At 47.1% G+C, this 25,285-nt stretch overlaps 1 protein-coding gene across 2 annotated transcripts; it reads right to left on the reverse strand.

Annotated features, from left to right (window-relative positions):
• Nucleotides 1–338: 338 nt before the first annotated feature.
• CSNK2A1 (casein kinase 2 alpha 1) lies at nucleotides 339–22,992 on the reverse strand. Of its 2 annotated transcripts, XM_066561505.1 has the most exons (14): nucleotides 22,892–22,992; nucleotides 11,005–11,198; nucleotides 9,875–9,986; nucleotides 8,880–8,981; nucleotides 8,411–8,461; nucleotides 7,674–7,733; nucleotides 6,962–7,045; nucleotides 6,473–6,583; nucleotides 5,560–5,661; nucleotides 4,558–4,658; nucleotides 3,700–3,848; nucleotides 2,340–2,426; nucleotides 1,530–1,682; nucleotides 339–677 (listed from the first exon to the last, which is right to left on the reverse strand). In XM_066561505.1, exons 2-13 carry the CDS (start codon nucleotides 11,103–11,105, stop codon nucleotides 1,567–1,569), a joined length of 1,176 nt encoding a protein of 391 aa, XP_066417602.1. In that variant the 5' UTR covers nucleotides 11,106–11,198; nucleotides 22,892–22,992; the 3' UTR covers nucleotides 339–677; nucleotides 1,530–1,566. The 2 variants fall into 2 exon arrangements, with proteins under 2 accessions (XP_066417602.1, XP_066417601.1); XM_066561504.1 differs by having other exon boundaries at nucleotides 339–1,682.
• Between the last annotated feature and the right edge of the window lie 2,293 nt (nucleotides 22,993–25,285).

Raw genomic sequence — 25,285 nt, forward strand, 5'->3', positions numbered from 1 at the left:
AGCCACACCAGCTGAGCCAGCCTAGCATTAGGTGACTGAAAACAAGTCACAGAAATCCAGTGAGTTGCAACAGGCAAACAACTAATAATCGGTTCATCATCTCAATTCCCCACCATCACGGCTGAGACAGAAGAGGAGGTTTTTTTTGTTATGGCAAAAGATCCTTCTCCCAGGAGATACTTTGGCTTTGTGACATCTGTGTAAGGCTTCTCTGCACTGCTCCCCATGGGTGTGACAGGGACATGGCCTGCCCAGGGCACATGTGGCTGTCACCACTCCTGTGTCAGTGCATGACCACCCCAGGGAGGCCTCTACACAGGGAACTTAAATCTAACCTTGATAAATAAAACCAAATGTTTATTTACACCAAAGAATTCCAACACTGGATCTTTCACATATGAAGGACAAAGTATATATACACAGCAAGGGGTAGCAGGGCTGTAACAAGGGTGCTTTTCAGTTGTCAATGATAATATTTGTCCACAATTACTGATCTACCATTTCAGTTTAAGTTAACGTCTCCTGGCTCCTTCCTCTCAGTGCATATTTACAAGACTGTGAGGTAACTGGTATTCTCACCACATGGCACGTGAGGGAGGGGATGGTGGGTGAAGATGTGGGATCGGACTTGGCGCAGTCTGATTTTTCCAGCTTTTAAGTAGCCACCAGCTCGAAACCTATAGAAACAATTTAAAAACAATATACCCAATAACAAATTAATTCCAGAGATCCAAGCCAAGCAATGGCTGGAAGAACCCTCCACAAGAAAGGGGCTGATGAGAGCAGGGCTTACTCTACAGGAGCACCTGTCTCAGGAGGTGCCAAGGACTCCAACTGGATCAGTAACTTCATTTTTAAGACTAAAATTACATGCAAGGGGTGAGTTAGCATTCTGGTTGACTCCTAAGGAGACATTATCCAATCCAATTAGGGGTTTGGACGCTATCTGCACTTACTCCTTTTAAGCTTATCCCACCTCTCCCTACTGGAATTGTCTCTTCAGTGTACCCTGACTGGGACATATGCAGGACTTGGGGTTCAAGTAAGTGGTACTTTAAGAATCCCCTCCCCTGCCTCATGAAGACTTGGTTTGGTAGTCTCTGGAGAACAGCACAATCCCCCAAGGCTTGTGGAGGAATAATGGTGGGAACATGAAGAGAAGAGATTTCCAGCAGGATGCAAGAGCTTGGAAATGCTGTTGATTCATCTTTGTTATTACATGAAGAGTTGTTTTGTTGGTGTTTTTTTTTGTTTTGTTTTTTTTTTTGGGAGGGGTGGGGGGGGGGAAGAAAAACTGTCCAAGAAGTATTCCATTTGTAGGTATTTTCAGGGAATCCCCTGAGTTACGAAAAGTTCAAGTAAAAAAAGAAAAATCAGCCTATAATAATTTTGTATATAATGACTGAACTACTATAAATCCACAAGCAACAGTTCAGACACGGTGTCTCCAAAGCGTTCATCCCCTCCCTTCCCCTGCCAGGCACGAGCTGCGTCCTGAGGAGAGGTGGAGGGGGAAACCTCTTCCCCACCTGACTCAGCTCAGGCAGCAGGAGACAGAGCCCGTCACTACTGCTGGGCGCCCGCAGCAGCTGGAACCGGCATCCCCAGGGTGGTGGTGGCAGAGATGACGGGGGAGCCTGCTAGAGGTCCAAGGGGTGAAGGTGTTGGCACTGAAGAAATCCCTGGAAGACAGACAGGTAAGCAGGAGTTAGAGTGAAAACAGCACACTGCTATCCAGGACAGCTTCTGAAGTCAAGCGGGAGCTTTGTGGGTCAGTTACGTTTTCAGAGCTGCCAAAATAATTAAAGAGAGAAAAGATCTGTCACTATTCTCTGCAGCTCTGGGAAGGGCACAGATTTGCACACCCCTCAGTGTAACTGATGGGCAGAGATGTGGCAGGATCACAGAATGGTTTGGATTGGAAGGAACCCTAAAGCTCCTCTTCTCCAACCCCCCTGTCACGGGCAGGGACACCTTCCACTAGACCAGGTTGCCCCAAGCCCTGTTCAACCTGGCCCTTAAACAATTCCAGGGATCTGACAGTCACAGCTTCTCTAGGCAGCCTGTGCCAGTGGACTGTCCTTCAAGCTGCTGCCAGAAAATCAACTGCAAAGAGCTTCTTAAAATGAAACCAGAAAAACAGGTCAGGCTGCCCAAGGCCTTACTTATCAGACTCTCCCACCCACTTTGCAGCTCTTCTTGCCCTTGTCCCCAGTTCTGGGAGATGACCCAACACCGCCCTCCCTGCCTGCTGAACTCTCCCTCCTGAGTCCTCCCACCCAACCCACACATGGAAATGCTTCAGCAGCCCAAGCACCAAGAGAGTTGGCAGAACTGACCTGACATCATGCTCGCACTGCTGACAGGAGTGCTGCCACCCGCCATGTTGGACGAGCCCATCCGAGCCTGGTCTTTCACAATGGGGTCTAGGAAGAGCACACTACCAGTAAGTGCTGTGTTGCCAGAGAGCTGCTGAGGCACACAGACTGCCTGTGGCCTCTGTGCTCAGCCAGTCCTGGCACTCTGCCTGTGCCAAACATTAACCACCATCTATTGAAATACAGACATTTACACCAATGCCAGTGGGAAGCACTCAAGAAGGTACCAAGGTCATGTGATATCAGGGAAAATCAGCTAAATGATGTGATTTGGGGTTCAGCAGGACTATCTGACAGGAAAAGACAAAGGTTATTATGGCAAAGTTGATCTTTCTGTGCTAAGCAACTGTGTAATTGCAGAAAGCCAAACCCAGAATACAGGTGCAGCAAGCAGAAAGATTATCATTGATTACAATCATGTGTCATGTCCCTATATACATCTTACATCTCTGTGAGCTGTCAGGTGTGTCACTAGAACCTGTCACCCATGAGATGATCACAACTTACTAACTCTTGATTTTCAGCTGCATGTAAATAAGGCTCTCATCTGAACAGGGACAACTCCTTCCTGCCTCCCAGGCCTTCTGTGTCAGACAAGGGAATTCCAAACTTTGCTGAGCTCAGCACTATGTGTATCTTTTTGTGAACACAAGTTAATGAACTGTTTGTCCAGCTCTCACATTCCAAGCTATTGGCTTCTCTAATGCTCATACTTGAAAAACATTTCCCTGGGATTTTTCCAACAGGTGTAACACAGATCAACAGTCTGTTAATTACACGAGTCCCTTCAGCAGCAGCTAAAAAAACCCCAAAACCAAACTACTCGAGCAAATATTGACATTCTGCCTTGTTGCAGCTGCTTCAAACCCCTAGATATCAATATCTGTGAAAAACAGCAACCACTTAAAAGCATTTACTAGTGAAAGTAACATTTTTGCTTGCAAAATCGAGACCTGAATATAGCAGTAGCTAAGCAATTTAGCAACAGAAGGAGTTAAAACACTTGTTTATCAACAAACCAGAATTCCCTGGGTTTATCCAAACAGAGGAATCCATGCACACCTGCAGAAAGCAACCCCAAATCACATGAGTTAGGTGACTTTCCTTGATATTACTTGCTGATTCATGGGCCTGACACAGGCACCCAACACTGATTCCTTGGTTGGCAGAGGTGGCACACAGAGACTAGCAGCCTCAGCTCCAGCACAAATATTTGCAGACCAGGCTTATCATTGTTGCCATTCTCAGCTCCCATCTGCACAAGGCATGGGAACAGAGATTTCCCAGAGGCAGAACTCTCAGGACAGCAGCTGATACTTACAGAAGTAGGGGTGTTCCATGGCTTCTCTTGCTGTGAGTCGTGACTGGTGATCATATCGCAGCAGCTTGTCTAAGAAATCCAGAGCTTCTGGACTCACCAGGTGTTGGTTCTCACTGTGGACAAAGCGCTCCCATCGCTTACGGGAGTGTCTGCAGGAAAACAGACCCAAATCAGGCCAGCCAGGGGACAGTGATGCCAAAACTCACTTTCTTAAGGAGCAAGAGCTGTGACAGATGTCCAACTCTGAGGGAGGCCACTGCTCCGTGCAGCAGCCACGGGACTGAGACATTCCAGAAGATGAAGCAGTGTCACTGTGTCTCCACGCGGTGGCACAGCAGTCACAGCCCCAGCACAGCCACCTCGGCCACCTCAGCCCCTGCATGGCCCTGCCATGACCCCAGACAGCAGCAGGACTAATGCATAGAATGGATTACAGGCCTAGAATTGCAGGTTCTGTCATCTCTTCTGCACCCAACATGAGTTCCTTAAATTTTAGTCCTACTATGAGGAGAAAAAAAAATATAAATTCCATCTTTAGCAGCACCTGACTTTCTGCACTCTAATGCTGAGAAACATCATTTTGTTTTTTCCCCTCCAGACTGAAGAGAGCATTTGCCCTTCATGGTTTCTGCTCCAGTAGCTCCTTTATTGCCTGAATGACATTTAAAAATCTTTCCTCAGGTCCATTTCCATATAAAGGACTATGGAAAGCACTGGCAAAAGGGACCAAAGGCACAATGTGTCAGTTCTCCAGAATCCTGGCTCTGATTTCTCCCACAAATTTTTGTTCATTTCAAGGTCTGTTGACAAAGCTGTAACTGTCTGGATCTACCAAAGAGACTCCAGACCTTGGCTCACCTGCCCAAAATGTCATTGAAACGTGGATCCAGCTCAATGTTGTATTTGTCAATGTAGTCATACAGATCTTCTGTCCCCAGAACCTTGGCTATCCTCACCAGCTGGGAACAAACACAAAAACAAGTCACTGCTGTGAAGGTATGATAATACCAGAGCCTGCATGAAGATATAGCAGCACAATCCCATGGGAGCTGGAACCTGATCCCAGCAGTATGAATCAGAGGCCACAGGGTCAGCCTGTGGCTCTGGCTTCCCCAGCCACACAGTCCCAGGCATCAGGAACATGCCTCCACTCACAGCTGGAGCTCAGTACCCCAAGGCAGCCAGGAGGGAGCCACAGACCCTAAAATCTCTAAAACCTGAGACCTTGCAACACTACCTTCCTTAGTAGCACGAAAATATTCAGAACCAACAGAGGGGAAGGCAAGAGTAACTGGTAAAAAAAGAAACTCTGGATCTTGCATGTGAAAGGTGAAGCACCACCCCAGAGAGCTCCAGAATAAAGGTTTGAGAATAGAAGGTCCCTGTTCCAGAATATTTGCATGGCAGTCACATGCTGAGCATGTGATAAAAGTTTAAAAATAAAAATTTTGGCCCAAAGGCAACACATCAAAGATTTCAGAATCTGTAGAAAGCTGTACCAAATTCTACCAAGTTTCTATATAGAGTGGGGGGAGAGTGAGTAGTGGCAGGGGCTTTCCACATAACATAACCTCAGGAATAGTCAAACTATGTACTAGAACACAACAGCCTTAATATAACTATTTCTACAGCTTTTCTCAGACACCTACTGAGGAGCTCCTAAGTACAAAGCTCTATAAATCCATTTCTATTTAATTGGTTACATAATCTTGCACACTTGAGAAAAGGAATGTGGCTTCAAACTGAGCTAAGAAGCCATTAGAGAAAGGCTTAAAAATTCTCTGGATGACTCGATAGAAGCCTAAGCAGGAAATCTTCATGGTGCTAAAAGAACAGACATTGTACATGACCAGCTCTCACCTGATCATAGTTGTCATGGCCATGGAAAAATGGCTCCTTTCGGAATATCATACTAGCCAACATGCAACCCAAGCTCCACATATCCAGACTGTAATCATACATCTGTACAAAACCAGAAGGACAATTCAATTTCTAATGAATTAAGCAGAACAGACCTCCAAAACTAACAGGGTTCCCCCACCCCGCCAAGGTGATATGAACACAGCCATGTCATGCTGGAAACAAACTGAACTATCTTCATGTATCTTCATCCCTAAACCACTGTTCAGCTCAGTGTTCCAGTTACTCAAACTGGGATACAGCAATTAGCAGGACAGCAGGTATCCTAATTCAATCCCTGTCTGCCAGGATATTAAAAATCAGAGCTTTCTTCTATTTTCACTGCAGACTCTAATGTTATAAACCACTGAGAAATGTGTGTTGGGAAAGGAAGCATTGGAACAAACAACAAAAGGTGTGGAGTCCCCAGGGTCCATGGACAGGTAAGGATGTGTTTTTTTTCCAGAACCAGCATGGTCTGAAAGTCACCAGGAACACTGTGATTTCCATAATGCAAACTGCCATCAGATAAGGGGATGCTTTTATAGCTTAATTTAGAAGTTCATGCAGTACTTGCTGTTCCCACAGGGGCTTTGTTTCATTCCTGTACCTTACTGCAAACACAGCCTTGCTAAAAAAATATTCAACATTTGTATTCCAAGATCCATAATGATAGTTCTGCAGCTCTTCCTCAGGTCCTGAGACTACTCATTTCTTTCATTCAGTGGCTTTATGGCCACTGCTTTCTGCCATACATTTTGGAACAGACTGTCTTTAGCTTCAGCTCTCTAGACATTTGAATTTTGGGTTTATTACCTTGAAATGGCACTGACTTTCCATATCAAAGTCAGTAAGAAGTCCTGGTAACTCTTACCTGATAATCTACAAGAAGTTCAGGTCCTTTGAAATATCTGGAAGCCACTCTGACATTGTACTCCTGGCCAGGGTGATAGAATTCAGCCAAACCCCAGTCTATTAGTCTAAGCTAAAAATGGTAGAAAACAAAGAAAAAAGGCTCAAGGGATGCTCCATCTTACCACTGGCTGAATGACACTGCTGAACTTAGTATGAAGTTAATTTATAAGTCTTCCATTTTCAATTAATTTGATCAGAGTGTCTGGTTACATATTCTCCCCAAACCCATATCACCAAGCAGACTAAATAAAATACCTCTCCTTACAACCCTGCCTGAGGGCTACATGTGACCAAGTAAAGCCTCAGAAAGCAGCACAATATTCTCATTTTACATTTGTCCACACCATTAGAGCAGAGTCTTCCTCAAAGAGGTCTGCTAGTACCACTACACAGTAGTACCCAAAAGAAAAGCAGGACCCTGCCCTGCCCCCCAGCCACCCCACACTACCTTTCTGTGCTCATGGTCAATCATGACATTGTGAGGTTTGACATCTCTGTGCATGATTCCCATGCTATGGCAGTAATCTAGAGCCTGCAGGTGAAAGGAAACAGATGCTGGAGTCACAAGAATGTGTCAAGTTAACCATATTCAAAAGTATTTCCACACATGTCAAGTCTAACTAGATGACAGGACTGTCCAGTGTTAGATCCTGGACTAGACTCACTGATCACAGAAAATGCTTCTAGAGCCCCCTCCCAAAGGGAGGTCCCAGCAGCACAAGTGTCTTTAGTTTACTTCATGTGCTTCCTCATAACAATTGGAATTTCAGAGTCTCTAAGAGCATAGTTACTAGGCACTAATGATCACACAAGCCCCCTTTCTCCAGACTCCTAAGGAGAAATTATTTAGTTCAGAAGAATGGATGAAAACATTTGACTCACATTTTATCTGAGCACAAACCCAGCCAGTAACAGCTCACAGTTTTCTTTTTTCAGAGGCTACATGTACTCTTGATTTAGGATTTTAAGGTATCTCAATATAACAAAATGCTGAAAAACAGATACTGACTTGATATTTTTCTGCTCAATTCTTCCATGGATTCTCCTTCCCTTAGTGATATGATGTCACTATCACCAGTGACATGAGAACCATCTCTACAGGATTAGCTGAGAGTAAATACTAGAAAGAAACCAACAAAACAGCGAAAACACCAACTTACCTTCAAAATCTCATACATGTAGAATCGAATATCATAATCTGTTAATGTCTGGTATAATTGCTGTGGGACACAAACACATCATGTCAGTGTTCAACATCCAAAAAACCCTGTTCTGGGCTGCTGGCATTCTCCAAACCCATCTGAAGGTATAAACCAAGTTTCTCAAGTTACTCTGATCCCACACCTGACTCTGTTCCTCTCCCTTTGCAAATCCCATACATCGTTTACTTCCAGCTCTGCTCAGACAGCACATCCTGGCTCCTGTCACTATCTCGCTCTGGTTGTACCCACCCAGCACAAGCACAATGGATGGCATTGTACAGCTTTTCTTCTTCTGAGGCAGGTCAGTATGAAGGGACAAAGAAACATTTAAATCCCCATTCCCAGGAGTATGGAAGGCCACAGAAACAGCTGTCCACATTTAAATAGGTTCCAATAAATAGTTGTACACATAAAAGCCAAATGCCTCAAAAACACAGGCACTGATGGGCCACAAGGTAACAGATTCACTTGCTCCCAAGGTTAAATACCTCTTGGAACCTGCATTCTCATCTTGTAACTTTTGTGGCAAAATGGTACTGATGGGCTAATTACAAAGTTCTGTCCCAAATGCATTTACCTTTAAAAACATTTCCTATGCTGGAAGGAAATGCCCATCCTATGTACTTGCCGTTCCCCAGAAAGTATGGGTGGTTTTCAAACACCAAAAAAAAGACAAGTCACATCTCACACTGTACCTTAAAGTCTGTGTTGTTTACATGTTCAAAAACCAGAGCGGGTGTTCGAGACTGAAAGAGAAAAAAAGTATTCAGCCATGTTAAGTTATGTTTCCACTTAGGATAATGAATTGCATCTTTTTTTTCTACAAAAACCACACAAAATCCCTCTGCCTTGGACATATTTATGATTCCCCGCAGACAGACGGAGCAGAGCCTAAGCCCACAGCCTCCAGCAGCACTGTTTGCAGAGCGAATTAACTTGTCTCAGCTCGCTGGTATCTCTTCCTCACAGAGTGAGGGGCTGCAGGGACCTGTGGGGGAAGGGCCCTCTAAAAGAAGTTTATCAGATTAAGAGCTGATCTGATCAGTCAATTCAAAAGCAGGATTTAAGAGCAGGGGAAAACAAAAAGCCAGGTCAGAGCTGAAATCAAACAGAGCAACTTCCCCCATAACCCCAGTGTACCCCCTGAGTTTCTCCCTTACTCACCACAGGATCTTTTACTATATCTGCAAGAGTGATTATATTGGGACCGCCTCGCAAGTTCTCTAAGATCTTGATTTCACGCTTGATTTTCTTCTTTTTAACAGGCTGAAGAATAAAAACCCAAAGTGTAAGATAAAGCCCTGCAGTAAAGTGAGGCTAATAGCTCAACAGCCAGATGACAACACCCAGGTGACTGCAGATCAGCAGAACATATTGAAACATTTGCAATTTAACCTGAGTATGCATCACACCAGTAAAGGCTCAAATATCTGCTGTCTCCTTTCTAACCACACAATCCTGACAGCTACAGACAATAACTCCAAGTGAAGGAGAGGCTGGAAGATGGCATTTAAAGAAAAAACCAACTCTCTGAACATAATCTGATAGACCAAGAGGAAATGGCCTCAAGTAATGCCAGGAAAAAATTTCTTCATAGAAAGGGTTGTCAATACCTGGAACAGGCTGCTCCAGTGGTGAGGACACCATCCTTGAAAAGATTTTAAAGATGTGGCACCTGGGGACATGAATGCTGGGGTGTTGGCTGGACTTGATGATCTTTGAGTGATTTTCCAACCCAAACAGTTCTGTGATACTCCAAGACTTCTTAACTGGCATATGGCAAATGTTTAACTATGAGAAGCCTATGGGCTATTGGAGGGTCACTAAATGAAAGTCAAGGCCATGACAGCCTGCCAGGACACCAGCACTTAGAGAAGCTGAGAATTTTAGTAGTAGTCAGCTGCTGAAATGTTGTTTAGTTCCAAGTAAAAAGGTGTTGCACACCAGGGTTTCTTTAAGACAGAGCCTAATTCCTTACAGGCAGAGATCTGACTTAACTGCAGGGCTTATATCAGGAGGCTCAAACCCATGGCCTGTTTCACTGAGTGACATTCCAAAGCCAGGCTTTAAGGATTTCAGTTTTAGAACATCAAAAAGCCCTTTCTGGCCTCCTGATCACCTCAAGACAGATTTTATCTTTTGCCCAATCCCCAGCTCACCTTGAGAATTTTAACAACTACTTTTTCATTATTTGTAATGTTGATGGCTTCAAATACTTCACTGTATTTGCCTCGGCCTAATTTTCGAACTAGCTGGTAGTCATCTTGATTTCTGTGAAGAGAAAAGGTTAGAGTTCCAAAGGGCTCAGTCATTTCCATCATCATTTATAAACTGCTCCTTAACACTCAATCACTGCCTAACTTCACAGACAAAGGGGATCAACTAGTGCCTTACCTCACCTGAACTGGATGATTTAAGAACTACAAGAGAAACAGGGAACTTCTATTTGCCAAAGACAGATTCAATCCAACAGTATGGATTGAAAGCCCAACTATGTATTTCAGCATTAGCAAACTTGAACTATCCCTTCTCTCAATATTTGGAAGCTCCATTTTTCCTTGTATAATGCTGGTAAAATTCAACAAAGCCAGTAGGAGGAAAAATCTAAGTGCAAGGTTGTTTAAAAACAGTCTGGGCACAAAGCAGCACTTATGCTCAGATGAATGTGTACATTCCAGAAACTGGGAACTGCACAGCTGAGGGCAGAACTCTGTCTGGGCCCTCCACATCCCAGCAGGAACGCAGAGCTATGAAGCTGCCTCCACTGCTGTCTGATTCTGGGACACTTTAGTCATGAGCTCAATTTGGACACCTCTTTCCTTCAAAGAGAGGCAGCCATGTCTTTTCCAGGCACTTGCAGAGAGCTGAGCAACAAGTCATAAAATAGCATGTACCTATTTAAGTCTGTGGAGTTTCTTCACTTATCCAAGTCAGCAGCAACTTCAGTTTGAAAGTCTTTTCATTTCTTTTCAGCCCTGCACTCAAGGACTGTTTGGATTGTTTCAGAAATAGATTTTCTTCCCTCTGACAGGGGATGTTTCTCTACTACCTGGCAAAACTTCTTCAAACTTTTAAGGAAGCTGCTATAAATGTTCTCCCACAACTGGGAATTTAAGTTTGATAAGAAATATTTTTCTGAAGAGAAGTTGTGATCCTTTCCCTTGCCATCTGCCAAGAAGCATGAAAAAGCCTCACGCAGCATAGTTGCCTGAACTCCCCAAATACCACTAGGCAGGCTCCACAGGGACTGCTCCTGGTGTAGGGACATGCAGAGGCAGCCCAGACTTACCCCCACTCAACCACGTGAGACTCATAGTCCCAGTACTCCCGGGGTCTGTGTGTGTTCACATCCGTGTAAACTCTGGCCCTGCTCGGCACGGGTCCCGACATATCAGACAGCTTGGCAGGCGGAAGCGAGATGTGAAATCAGAGGCGACCTGCTCTGCAGTGCTGACAGAGGAGAAAGGCCTCAGATTCCTCCACCTGCAGACAGAAAATCAACCACAGGTTAAATTCTCAAGGTACTTCAAAAGTATTTAAGTTAATCATTAAAAGCTGCTGCAAAGGCTGGAGCCTGCCCAGCCACAGGCCTGGGATTTCTTGAAAGCCATTTGTCTGCTCTCCTTCACACAGGACTGGCCCCTAGCAAACCAATGTGCTGACCTGATAATTTTCAGCACCTTGTTTCCAGCTGCTGGTTGTGGAGGTAACTTTCCAAAAGGAAAGAATGCCATGTGCTCTCTATCTGCAGACAGATCCCCTCCTTTCGACTCCAGACTGAAACCAACAGCTACAGGCTGCAGTCTCACCCCCATCACAAGTCTTGGGCCGTCCAATGTAACAAAATCAATTCTGCTGGGATGGAAACCAGCTTTAGTCACAACTTCCTACAGTCAAAGCATTAAATCTGACTGTCCAAAGGACAGCAGCATCTGTGTTGGATTATGATGCTTTATTCAAGCATGAAAGAAATGCACTACTGTGAGGGTCTGAAGATGTTCCTTTGCATTCTGCTAGCCCAAAGTACCTTCAATCCTTCCTCCTTCCAAGGCAATTTTTGCAAAGCTTCTGATAAGTTTTATCAGTATTGAGACTGGTCAAAACCACTCAAAACAAAGTTCCTTTGTAAAGTTGTATATCAGTGACAAACACTGGATCTTTATCCTATATGTCTGAATACTTTATCACCCAGATCTGAATATTTAGGATAGCAGTAACTCACTACAGTTCTGTATCAATATTGTCCTACCCAAGATAAATGTGGTGCCTTTACATGTCTCAAATCTTTCATAAGGGGAAGATGTTTAAATACAAGAATCCCCTTGTCAGCTTTTGAAATAACTTACAAGAAAGGGAGCTGTATTGGAGCAGGGAACAGCATTGTTTGGTGTGTAGCAGCACGTGGCAGGGCCATCCAGCCCTGGGTATGTGCTCAAACAGTGGGCAACACTGTTATCTAAACTAATACACTTATTTGCTGTGCCAATCTTATCCCTTCAGAGAAAATGGGCAACTGCCAGCCTGCAGAAGGAAGTAACAGCCCCATTAATCACACATTAATGAGAAAGACCAAGAAATCTGCTCGGAGCAGTTGGCTTAAGCTACTAGGGCACGTCACAAGAGAAGAAAACTCTAGAAGCAAAATCCTGCTCTACAGGTGGAGTCCTGTTGTTTATTTGAGGTCTGCAGCACTTCAGCTCCTGTGAGGACCTAGCAAGACCCACTGGCTGTGAAGGTGGTGGAGGACCTGGGGGACACAAGTCTGATGTCCTTCACTGTGCCACACAACCTGACCAGCAGCTGGTCCTGCTTCCAGAGGCACAAGAGCATGCAAGGGCTCTCTGACATGGACAAAGCCTCCTTGGGTGGGACAGGGCTCAGCACTGGGATATTTTTTGACCTACTGACACACAAATGGTGTTGGTGGCAGCTTCGGGTAGACAGGGTTGCAGTAATCCAGTCCAAAGGGTAAACAGGGACACAGCACTATCCCAAAATCCAATATGGAAAAGTGACTGAGGCCTTAGCCCCATAAAAGAAGGATGAGGCACTTCAGCTGTGTGTCCACCTAATGGAAGAATATGTAGCATTCCTCAAAATATAATAAGTCTATTCCTAGATAAAATGCTAGTCCTCTCACAAAATACAATTTCAGAAGATGAGGCAGCAATCATCTAAGACCTCAAAGCATTTATGTGGCATGACTCAGACACTTAGAAATTAGATGTCCCCAGGCATTACTAGAGCATGAAAGTTTACTAGAACAGTTTAGTACAGTGAAATTTATTAGATTTCAAAGTTCAATCACTGTGTTTGTGTTTCTTCTCACTCCCTGTCCTTCTGGCAGGAGATGCACTGGCCCATTTCCTCTGCCCAATACTCCTTGTGAAGGAATTAACTGAATTTATACATGTCTTAGATGACTTAGCAATTTTAATTTTTAAGCACAATCCAGTATAAATAAAGCACACGTGACTGCTCCCCTCACCCAACTTAGCAAGATCAGTTTCAGCACCAAAAAAAAAAAGAAAAATCAATCACATTATCTAAAGATAGATCAAATTTCACAGTGGCTATTTTTTGTCACGTAGCTCTAGCCTAGCTCAAGCAGCACATTGTAACAGGCTGTTCAGAGAAAGCCTTTTTCAGGAAATCATCAACTGCAGCTTCTAAGAATGGCACACAATGTCTATTTACGAGGGTAGGTATTATTGTCTACTATTCTTTACACAGGAAGGGGAGAGAATCTGCACAGATAACTAAATTTTAAAGCAAACAGACTTACAGACATACACAAACTTACCCTGCCTGAAAGCTGCTCACTCTCTGCTCAAAACTGCCAAGGAATTTGTATAGATTTTTGCCTTCAGTGCCCCTGGAGGGGGATTATTTTGCACTGGATCCAAGCTCCTTGGCAGAAGGGAATGACACAAATAAGGACAGATAATGGGGACAGGTGTTGACATGCAAGCATCAGTTAAGCCTGCAGTTTTAAAGCAGAAAAATCTACAGCATGAGCAGCGATTGCACCTAGAGAAGTGCCCTAAGCTTGTTATAAAGGATAAGTTATATTTCTACAGTATCCAAACAAATTTTGTCATTTATTAATTCCTGCATTGATGACAGGATGATAGAATAATTTATATTGGGAGAGTCTGCTCAACATCACCTAATCAAAGCAGATGTGGTGAGATCAGGGTCCAGTGTAGCCTTAAGCATCTCCAGAAACAACATTAAAATTTTAATTTCTCTGGTAGAGAAGTCTTTAACTTGGAAACAACCATGAGCTTTCAGGCAATGTACCAGAGGTCACAAAGAGAGGAAGACAAAGCTCCCAGCCACAGCCTGACATGCTGTTCACTGCCAAGGCCTGCGTGTGCAAGGACACAGAGCAGGGCTCCTCAATCAGCCCCTGTGGTGACACCCCTTGGACAGATAGCACCCAAAAGGGCTCACATGACAGCTACAGCAAAGGAACACCACGCCAAAGTTTCACTGTTGGCTTCTCCCACACAGGCCTGTCCTCAAAAATGCCGTTGGAGTATTAACAAACTGATAATTAGCTGATTTCTTACGCAGCAGCCTTATCAAGAGGAGCCCTGCTCATCCCAGACAAGAACAGAGGCAAACACAGCTCCTGTCCTGCTGACAGACTCCAGGGGAGTATCCAGAGCCCCAGCCCAGAGACAAATAATTGTGCTGCCACCATATAGGAATTTTTTAATTGGAAGGCCTACTAATTAAAAAAGATCAGTTCTTAAAAGTTTGAATTCTTCTAACAGTAGCCTGTTGTCTGAACAGCTTGGCAAGCTTAGATATTTTGTGTCTAAAGTTCAATAAAACGGTAAAAAGCCTCTCAGTGTTCTCTTCGACTCTGATTTTTAAAACATTTCAATCTCAACCAGTTACAAATCCCCTCATTTTTAAAAAGGGATGTTATCATCCTTACAATGCGCTCTAATTCTAAAGGCATCCCTATAGGGAATTTGATATTTTGTGAAGGATCCATACTTCCAGCACCTACTCCAATTAGTACAGGAATTTCCTACACCCTCTGTCCTTCCAGATGCATGCACTTAGAGCAAGTAGCAACAAAACACAGTTAAGAAATCCATGCAGATTAGTTTCTGAGAAACACACCTACTTCACCCCTAGTAAAATTTGCCTTTTTTTTTTTTCCCCCCAGAATAACTGAGATACCGGAATGATTTTTTTTTCTCCTTTTAAATGGAAATGTTCTTGGCATGGAACTTCTCTCAAGCAATTACTCATTCAGAATTTAAAACCTATGAAGTTGTCCCAGTATGATGCAGCACTTACACAGGCTCCCAGTGAGCTGAAAGCCAAGAGCTTCCCAGAAGACTGGTGTCCCAAGGAATTCACAAGTGCTATCCAAGTGATGACCTTTGTGAATAAGGTTTGGAGTATAAATAATGTACCCAAGAACACAAACACTGCTTGACACTGGCTTCCCCGTGGATTGCTGTTAACAGCATGCCTTGCCCTCAGTGTGAACACTCTATTGCCAGGAAGATCCAAGTTCATCCAGAGAGAGTGGAGTGAGCCCAGAAAACCTTGTTCAACACCACATAAACCTGGTTATTCCCAATGACCCACCTGAACTCTGCTTCAGTGAGCCCACAGCAGTCCCAAAGGAGCAAAACAGGCCCTGAACTGCAGCAAGCTGAACTCAAAGAGCCAAGAAAACATTTCTGTAGCTTTATGAATTCCAGAGAAGCTCACCTTCCTCTCAAGGAGAAAGCAAAGTGGACAGATTGGCCAAACAGGTCTAGAGACTTTCCTCTCACTTCTACTTTCCCCACGTAAGCTCATTACAGTGGTGACTGTGCCAGCCTAAGACTGTAAACAGGCTGAGACAGCAGCGGGTTTGTTGTTAGAGAAGAAAAGCTCTGTCAGTGGAGAAGAGCAGAATTACAGCACAGAGTCTGGAATCGAAAGGTTATTCCCCTTCTTTTATCTACAACTGCAAGCAAGATGTTACCTTTCATAGCAGAAAGCTTAAACCCAGCCTCTGAAATCATGAGTGTAAAATGTGATTTGGTAGGGTAAGCAAGAATTACAATTATCAGATAAAATTGTTGATGGTTTCCTTCACACAGCCCTGTAATCCTCCCAGGGAAGCGCACTTGCTCCTTCAGAGTTTGGAGAATATCTAATACTGGAAAAACACTGAAATTAAAAAATCAAGACATGCCTAAATATTACAGTACTGCCTGCTGGCAGTCAACATCAATCAACACTCAGCTTACTTTTAAAAGAAATAATAGTAATCAACTCCATTAAAAAATATGCTCTATCTCACAAAAGAAACCTGATTTCTATGTTCTCATGATGCTGAAACTTCAGCAATACAAGTACGGAACAAATGACCTCCAGAAGTCCCTTGCAACCTATATTTTTCTGTGATTTTACAGCTAAAATAGAAACAAGCCTGGATTAACAAAATTGACATTTTATATCCTTTCCTGAAGATCATTTCCCTACTAAAGGGACAACATAGACAGAAAAGCAGATTTTAAAATTTGAGTTAAAAAAAAAAGCTTAGGTTCGAAATCAAACTCTTTTCTGGGTATTGTTTTGGAACAGCACAGTCTGATTTAACTGCATTTTCCACTAAAATTATTTTCCAGATTTCTTTTAAATAGCTGGTTGTGTCCGACTGTAGAGAAATAACAAATGATAACGTAATGACCTCAACATTCCCTTAAAAAAGAAACATGAACTGTTGTAATTAATTCAAAACAAGACATGGCCAGTCTGCAAGGAAAGCAGTTGACAGGTTTAGTTATACTGGAAGAAACATCTTGGAGTAATTTTGCATTAGAAACATCCTAAATTTAGATTGGCTCTTCCTACATCAGCTCCACTGATTCCTCTCTGAATTCCTCACGATTCCTGCCAATGAAGAATTCATCCTCTGTAATGAGGATCACAATCTATATGGAAGCCACGGGAATGGTTTTACTGTAACTCCATGTTTTATGATACTCTTCACAGTCTTGGGGCAAACTTCACTGTCCCACTTTCCCACCTCGGGAAGCAGCGTGTAACATGTCTGTCACCCTCCAGGGTGCCCTGGCAGTGGCTCTGGTGCCACACACTCTCCTGGCAGAAGGTCTGTCATGCTTTGTCTTCCTTTTCATTCAGATCTCTAACAGCTGAATTTTAGCAGAGCTCACACAAACCCTCTATGGGTCTCCAGCATCTCAGCCTGGTTGGGCACCTGTCCTTTGCCAAATATCAGTACTGGCAACAGCACATGGACTGGGGCAGAACACTGGGATCACCTCCAGCAGCAGTGACAGGCATTCTATGCAGACAATTCCCCAAGATCATGAACACTATTATTTTCAGAGCTAAGTTAGTCAACAGCACATGGAGCAAAGGGTAAGACCCCAAAACTGACCTTGGATGAGGCCATGTAGCCACAGAGGGCAGCAACATCAGCAAGACACCCAAGCTCCAGCAGCTGAGTGCAGGCTCTGCCTCTTTCCCATGCCTGCAGCTTCTGCCACCGCTCCCAGCACCCATAAACCCAGAGGATATCCTCACTGCCAGTGCCAAGGACTCCTGACACAGCCCGATAAAAATGGCTGCAACATAACCAGGCACTGCCAAACCAACTTGTCTGTACACACACACCAAACAGAAACCAACGACAAAACTCTTCTGCTTGCACCTCTTCCCCAAACTGACAGTTCAGGCTGAGCAGGGAGTGCAGGAAAGGCAGGGGGATTTTCTTTGGAGGAATATCCCTCCAGGTCTGCCCTAAAGCCAAAGCAATATTTCAACAGGAAGCATTCCTTTTTCTTCCAAGAGCAGTAACAAAACAATCTCCTACTGCTGGAGCTTTGGACAGGATTCCAGTTACCAAAACTATAGTTTCTGGGACCCCAGCAACATCAGGGAACTCTTCCTGGAGGCTCACAAAGGGGAATGTTTCAGCAGCACTATGGGCTGACATCAGGTTCCACTGGCAGCATCCTCTGGAAAGTTCTACCTCCCTAATTGCTGCTAAGTGACACAGTTGTTTTCCTCATTAATTAGTAGGCACAGAGTACTGCCAGGACAATCATTCAGCTGATTTGGCTCCTATGGGTCATATACAGAGAGGGATTTAGGCAGAACTCAGAAAACTGACCTGTACCAACCATCTGTAAAAGTTACAGAGTTTTAATTGATCTGATCATGCAACTCCTAGAGGCAGGAACAATTACCAGAGCCAAAGGATAGACCAGAGGACACTGCCTGTAACTATTTCTTCAGGAAATCCCTGTGATCAGCTGTTCCATGGAGCAGGCAATGCACTATAAACCATCTCCAACCCTCAGCCAGCATCGAGCAGGCTCAGCAAGAGGCACTCAGTGCAAACCCCTGCCAGCAAGTGAAGCTCTGACATAACTCTCTAAAAATTTATCATTATTAACACAAGATGAAACTAGCTACCACCATTCCAAGAATCAAATGGAAAAAAAACCCCAGCTATTAAACTCCAGCAATCAGCACTCTCCTTCACACCTTACAAGCCCCCAGTAAAGCCATTGTGCCAGAACTTGTAACTTAATTTGTAAGCTCAGTTGAAATTAATCTAAATGCTGCAGAGTGAGGAAAAAGCCCTCTTTTTCCTTCTGGATTACAACCAAACGTGGAAGAAAGGCTGGAATTCAACAGCACATTGGTAACAGATAGAGAAACCTGTGAAAAAGGCTGCAAGAGAAGGAACACTGCAGGAGCTCTTGCTTTTCTAGACTGGAAATTAATTTGTTGTGCGCGTCCACGCTCATCCATTTTCTGAACACTAAAAATAAAGACTTTCTGACAACTCACACGCACATGTGCAAATATGCTCTGAGAAAATGCCTTCTCCAAAGGCTTTGGTAACAACAGGGAGAGGCACCTTTTCAGCTCCCTGGACACACAAGAGGATTTGGGGCCACTTCTTCCCACCACAGGAGGACCTTTCCCACCCAGGGAAAGCAAGTTCTGGCACGTAATGCTGTATTAGCACGCTGGATTCTCCCTGAACTTGGCTTAATTAAAAGAGGACTAATTTAGCCTTTGGTCATTCCAGAAGGTGCAAGGGCAGAGCCTACTTCTCTGCAAAAACAGAGTGAGTAACTTCAATTTTCTAGGTCTGCTGTTAACACTTCAGACTATCCACTTCAGACTAACACTGCAGCCAAACTCCTGCCTTGACTCAAAGTTGTTTTCCATCTAGCACAAAATTTATTCACCACTCACATGAAATAAACTGCCACAATATGATGCAGCCATTACATAGGCAGGAGCTGGACAGCCTGCTTTAGAAACCACCTCTCTGTAAATGGTAATATTAATTAAAAAATAGAACTCAGTAAGGAGGACATAACCTAAATCTCAGAACTCAACTCCATGGAAAATTAAAATTATTGAAGTTGTAACCTTCCAAATGTGAGTCGGTGGTGGTACCAAGTCCACAAAGAACTCCAACCTTCCCTTCTGCTTTTCAGCTTCCCAAAGCAGTAGCATGAAATGGTAATAAATGGTAATAAAACCATTTGTCCAGAACAGTGTTAAAACAGGAGCAGATGAGACTTGGGCCAGGCTCATGTTGCTTTTTCTCTATTGGACTCCTAACCAGAAAACATCCATGAACCACTGATCCCATGAGCACATCAACAATCCCACTTCTCATCAATCTTCCCCACCAATATGTAGAGTTTGGCACCTTGATGGAAAAAGGGACCAAAAACCAGCTTGGAAAAACTCTACATTCAGCAACAGCACTAACACCAGCTCAAAAAGCTGCAGCCTCCTCTTCCAAGCAGTTTTTTCAGGTTCAAAGGAGAACTCCCTTTCTCCAATTACATTCTGTAAATTCCAGGGAAGTCAGCTCTTGGAAGCCCCTGGAAGGAGATATCCAAGCTTAGAAAAATTATTCAAGAGCTGTCTTGCAACAAATGTTTGTAGCCAGACTAAGTCAAGGCAGTGTTTCCTGATCTTAAAATCTTGGGGTTTTTTCCCCTCTCAAGACCCTTATGGGACAATAAGATCTAAGATGGCAACAATCTCATGCAAAGAGTTCTAAAACAGATATCTTAATGTAAGCAATTCCATAATGGAGGAACGGTGGAGGTGACAGGTCTGGTAACCCAGAAATAAATCCCTGCCTCTTCAGAAATGTGACACTAAATTAATCACACCACCACAATGTCACCCATTTGCCTCTCCTGTCTTCCTTTCCCTTATTCCTCAGAGGACATGAGGAAAGACAAAGAGAAAATTAGTTCTGTAAGGAGAAAATGGAGAAGAACTGAAATGGAAGTGTAAGGACACCCACCATTTAATAAAATTGGGAAAACCTGGGTACATGTCCCTTTCATCAGAGCAAAAAGTTTCTTTCTCTACAACTCCACAAATCTATAACCACCTTTCAACATCCTTTATACCACGAGATTCCTACTTCCAACACATTTCATGCTGATGAACCTAATCTGCATTACTTGAAAATGCCCCAAATATCAAACTCTAAGTCTTTCCATGTCTCACTGTTAGGAAATGGCATTTTACCAAGTCAATTCCTAATCCCAGGTTTGCATCTTCATTCTCACATCTCACCAACTTTTTTCAAGCAAACAAGTACCATTAACTGCCCCTGCACAAACCTCAGCAACCTTAATGTGATGCAACATCCCATGATTCAATTTCCTCCACGTTTGCTAGAACCTACTGCCAATTTTAGCATCACTTTTCCAAAGAGCCATATTCCCATCATCCAACAAGCCTCACTTTCCCTCCATCTATGAACCCAAGAGCCCTGCCAAAGAAAACCTGTTCTGACCCTCCCACTTGGAAGTGTCTGGTTTCTCCTCCAACATCTCCCTCTCACCACATCTGCCCATGCTCCGTGCCTCATCCCCTCACCCAGGCACACCACCCAGGTCTTCAGCTGCATGAGTTTTTGCTGCTTTGCTGCAGCCAAAGCCAAGACTGTGTTCCCTTCCTTAACCCTGCTGTAGGCAGCAGATGACTGGCCAAGTTCTCTGCTCTGAGTGCAGGACATGCACACCCAACTCTGCCACCACACACACTGGGAACAAGACAGCAAATTTCACTAACCACAGAAATTATGTTACCAGGTATTGGCATAAATCACTAGAGAAAGGTGAAATAATGGAGACTTCTCCCCATTGGCAAGATGAAAGGAAAGGATCACTGCCTACCACCAAAGACGGACATTCTTCATGCTCAGGGAAAGGTCTGGCCCTCTACAACTACAATTGTACAATGTCTGGCCCTTTACAATTACAATTTACCTTCCCTGTCTGGAGTCATCCAAAGAGAACAGGGATTGCAGCCACAAGGCACAGGCTGAGTGCAGAGCCTGCCCTGCACCTGGGATCAGACATCCCAATCCCAATTTCCATCCTCCAGTTACAGACCCAGTGCCTGTGCTCTAGGAAATGGAACATTACCCTAATCCCAGTTTTAGGGATAATTAAGGAACTCACAAAGCTTCACACTTTCCCCAAATATTGCCTTGAGTCTTCCCAAGCTCACTCTCTCATCTCCTAGCAGAAACTTTGCCCTTTTCTACATCACACCAAACCAGCAACCACAGGATGAGCAACTCCTCTGCCCCAGCTGATGATGCACCCAGAATCCACCCTGGATTCACATCCAACACCCAGGTTGGCTGGCAGGATGGCACAAGCCCCAACTCAGAGTCTGAATAATTTGAGCAATTCTGTTTCAGAAAAGAGAGTGTGTTCAAAGAACAAAGAAATCACTCCCAGCCCCAAGCAGAAATGCTGGGTGTCCACTTGCTCTCCTCTGAACAGCTGCCACTGTGCCCAGTCCCCTCTGGCAGGGGCTCTTCCCAACCCATTTGTGGAGTGCACCCATGATCGAGCCCCCATGAGGAGCCAGGTGAGCACATGGCACAGCCCTCTCCAGGGACATGTGCCCAGTCTCAAAGCCTGGCACCAGGGTCAGTGCAAGAGCAGCTGCCCAAGGCCCCAGCCCAGGGTCAGGTTTGAGCAACACAAATCCCAAATCATGAGACCCCTCTCAGGAGTACCAGGGCTGGAAGTGACCCACAAAGAACATCGAGGCCAACTCCTGGCCCTGCACAGACACCCCAGCAATCCCACCCTGTGCCTAAGAATCATGTCAAAGTGCTCCTTGAACTCTGTTAGGCTTGGGGCCATTACCACTGCCCTGGGGAGCCTGTTTCAGTCTCCATTCACCCTCTGGGTGAAAAACCTTTTCCTAATATCCAACCTAAACCACCTGCACACAGCTCCATGTCAGCCCCCCAGGTCCTGCAACCGATCACCAGAGACCACAGATCAGAGCCTGCCCCTCCACTTTGCTTAAATATTCACAATCCAAACTTTATTGGTTTTACCCAAAAACCTCAGTAAGAAAAAAATTTAAGTGATCTGACACACATGGAGTTCCATAATCTTATCTTACCCCTCTCTTACAAACCACATTTTACCAACAGACACGCTGCTCTCGGTCCCAAGGCACAATTAACTAAATTACAGCGAGGGCAAGACTGACCACCATTGCTTCCACAGACTGGTGTGGAAAGCCGTGAGAACGACCTTCCCCTCCACCCAGAAAGGCCCAGAACGGAGTCCCTGCGCAGCCGGGGGTGGCAGCGAGCACTAACAGGCCTTTCCATGCCCCTCCGCATCTCCCCGCTTCTCCGGGCAGGGCGGGGAAGAGGCAAAATCGAGCAATTTAAGTAAATAACACCTACACGGCCCGAAGGTGCGAGCTGGGAGAGCTGGGGGAGGGGACGGCTCCCGTTCCGCGGGGCTCTGCCCTTCCTGCGCGGCCGAGGGCGGCCCCGCACCGGGCTGGGGGCAGGGGGGCGGCCCCTCCACAGCCCCTACCCGCTCCCCCCGGGGACTCGGAGCCCCTCCGAGGGCAGAGGGCGGCGGGCCGTGCCCTTTCCGCCGCACCGGACCCGCCCGCTCTGCCCGCTCCCCCTCAGCGCCGCCGCGGCCCCACTCTCCTAAGGGGCAGCCGCGGCCCCCCGGCCCACACCGCGCCCGCGGCGGGGGGGCGGAGGAGCTCAGGAGGCGCAGCGGCGCCTCCCCCCCGCCGCCCGCTCCGCCCGCCGCCGCCGCGGGACCCCGCTTGGGCGCCGGAGCCGCCGGTACCTGGCGCGGCCGCTACCGCCGCCGCCGCCGCCGCACACAGACAATATGGCGGAGGCACAAGGCTCGGCCGCCGCCGCAGGGACCAGAGCGAGGCGCGCCGGAAACGGAAACCGCGCGGGCCCCGCCACGCGCCGCGGGGGCGTGCGCAGGGAAGGGTGGAGCACGCCGCGGGGGGCTATGGGAGTTGTAGTCCACAGTGGTGGCGGCAGTGTGCGAAGGGCGCGGGTTTGTTCCCGCTGCGTGTCCAGGTGTGTCCCCGTGAACCGCGGGAAGGTGGCGGGGTCCGCGTCGGCCTCCGCAGCGCCGCCGGGAGGCCCGACCGTGAGCGGTGGCCGCTTGGGCCCAGTCCCTCTGCGGGGCTGTGTGCAGGACCCACCGCCAGGGGGCGACTGTAGCCTGCGGAGGTGGCCCGGTACCGGCGCTGCCCCCGGTCCCTCCATCGGCCCCGGTACTGGTCCTTGCCCCGGTCCTTCCCAAGCCCTTCCACGGTCCTGTCCCCGCCGTTCTTCAGCCTTTCTCTAGCCCTTCTATCAGCCCTTTCGCAGCCCTTCCACCGGCCCGGCCCCGGCCCTCCCAGACCCCGGGGCTGCCGCAGAACGCTGGGGTCCCGCCCGGCCTGTGGACGCTGTTCGTGGAAGGGGCTTATCCCTCTGCTAAGCCGGCAGTCGGGCCAGCAACCAGGCTAAACCTTGACCTAGTCCAGCGCCCCGTGACCTTCTCTCCCTGCCTTTCACCTTTTTAGCCCAGTTTCTTGCCGTGCAGCCCAGGACATCACTTTTTCCCCAAAGGACTGGCTGGAGCGAATGGTCCACCGACCCATCTGGCACAGGCTGAGCTGGGGGAGACCCCGAGGTGGGAGGAAAGGCATCCAGGTTCAACCTGAGGACGAGCAGGAGCCTGGGCTCATGGAACCCGGCCCAGGGCTAGCTGGGGACATGCAGCTCTGGGCTGGTCACCCTACTCCCACCATGTCCAGGCTCTGGCTCGAGCTGTGAGCCAGCCTGGAGGAGAAGGGGTTGTGCTGAGCTATGCCTGCACCCCTTTGACCCCCCCCCCCCAGATCTCCCCATGCCCTTCAGAAGGGAGCCAGCCTGGCCCCCCCTCACCTCGACCTCATGGAAAGCCGAGCACGGCCAAGCTTCACCCCCCTTCCCTCCCGGTGTGGGAGTCTCCCCCAGGGGAGGCCGCTGGCCCAAAGCTCGCAGCCCCTCACCCCGGGTCACTCCCATTAGGTAAAGGAGCAGCTCGTCCTGGCGGGGGTATCTCCCTCTCGCGCTTTCCTTGTATTGTATGGGCCTGGGTCATCGAGGAAATCTTACAGGTCCTTCTGCTGCCGAGTGGTCACGGGGGAAGCCCGGCCCCCTTCCCCCCATTGTCAGCAGCAGGGCCGTATCCTCGCTCCGAGCCCCGGCCCCTAAAAATAGCTCTGTGTCAGGCGATTGTTCCGACACCTTCACGGCGGCATTGACGTGGGCCGGAGCGGGAGAGCGGTGGGGTAGGTGGAGGGGAAGGGCTGGAGGTCCCCCCTGGGAGCACTCGGAGGATTTGCCGCTGATAACGGCCCCTGTTGTGGGGAAATGGGCTCCCGGCGCGAGGCGCGGTGCCGAAGGCCTTCCCGTGCCGCTGCTGCCCGCTGGTCACCTCTGCCCCAGCTGCCCCAGCCTCCTGCCAGCCCCACACCACCCTGGGGCACCAAGCAGGGGACGGGTCTCCCCAGGGCACAGGGGGGGATGGAGCCCTCCCAAGACCCCAGTTCAGATCCGGCAGGGTGGGGTCAAGCCCTGTCCCTCCCGAACCGGCTCCGTGCGGTCAAGCCCTGTTCACCCCCAAACCAGCTCCCTGGGGTCAAGCCCTGTTCACCCCCAAACCGGCTCCCTGGGGTCAAGCCCTGTTCACCCCCAAACCAGCTCCCTGGGGTGTCCCCACCATTGGGGCCAGGTCAGGCAGGGGCAGCCCTGGGGGAGTGGGGTTGTTGGTGTGTGGGATGGCCACATTTTGGAGGGTTTAAGGCCATCCCTGCAGCACTGTTCCTGCCCTGAGCACCTGCAGGCATTCCCTGCAGTGAGACCTTTTCCCACCCCCTCTCAGAGCCCCATCTCCAGCCACAGTGCCTGTTTGATTGAGTGTGGGCCCTGCTGTGGGATCCCAGGGAGGCGGCACCACTGCAGGGCTTGTGCTGGGAAAGGGGCTGTGCAATGGAGACATCCTGGGACAGCCCCCTCCCTTGTCATCCCCTGCCACCCACTGCCAGCTGAAGGTGACGACCCCCCCGGGCCCTCTCCTGCTCAGCCACCCCAGCTGCAGAAATAGGATTTTATTTCCCATGAAGAGGTTTGGATTAAAATAACTTCCTGGCCCAGATCCCTTTTTTTCTGATATGGCTGGAGATGTTTG

The sequence above is a fragment of the Molothrus aeneus genome, chromosome 17, assembly GCF_037042795.1.
Source record: "Molothrus aeneus isolate 106 chromosome 17, BPBGC_Maene_1.0, whole genome shotgun sequence".
Classification (NCBI taxonomy): domain Eukaryota; kingdom Metazoa; phylum Chordata; class Aves; order Passeriformes; family Icteridae; genus Molothrus; species Molothrus aeneus.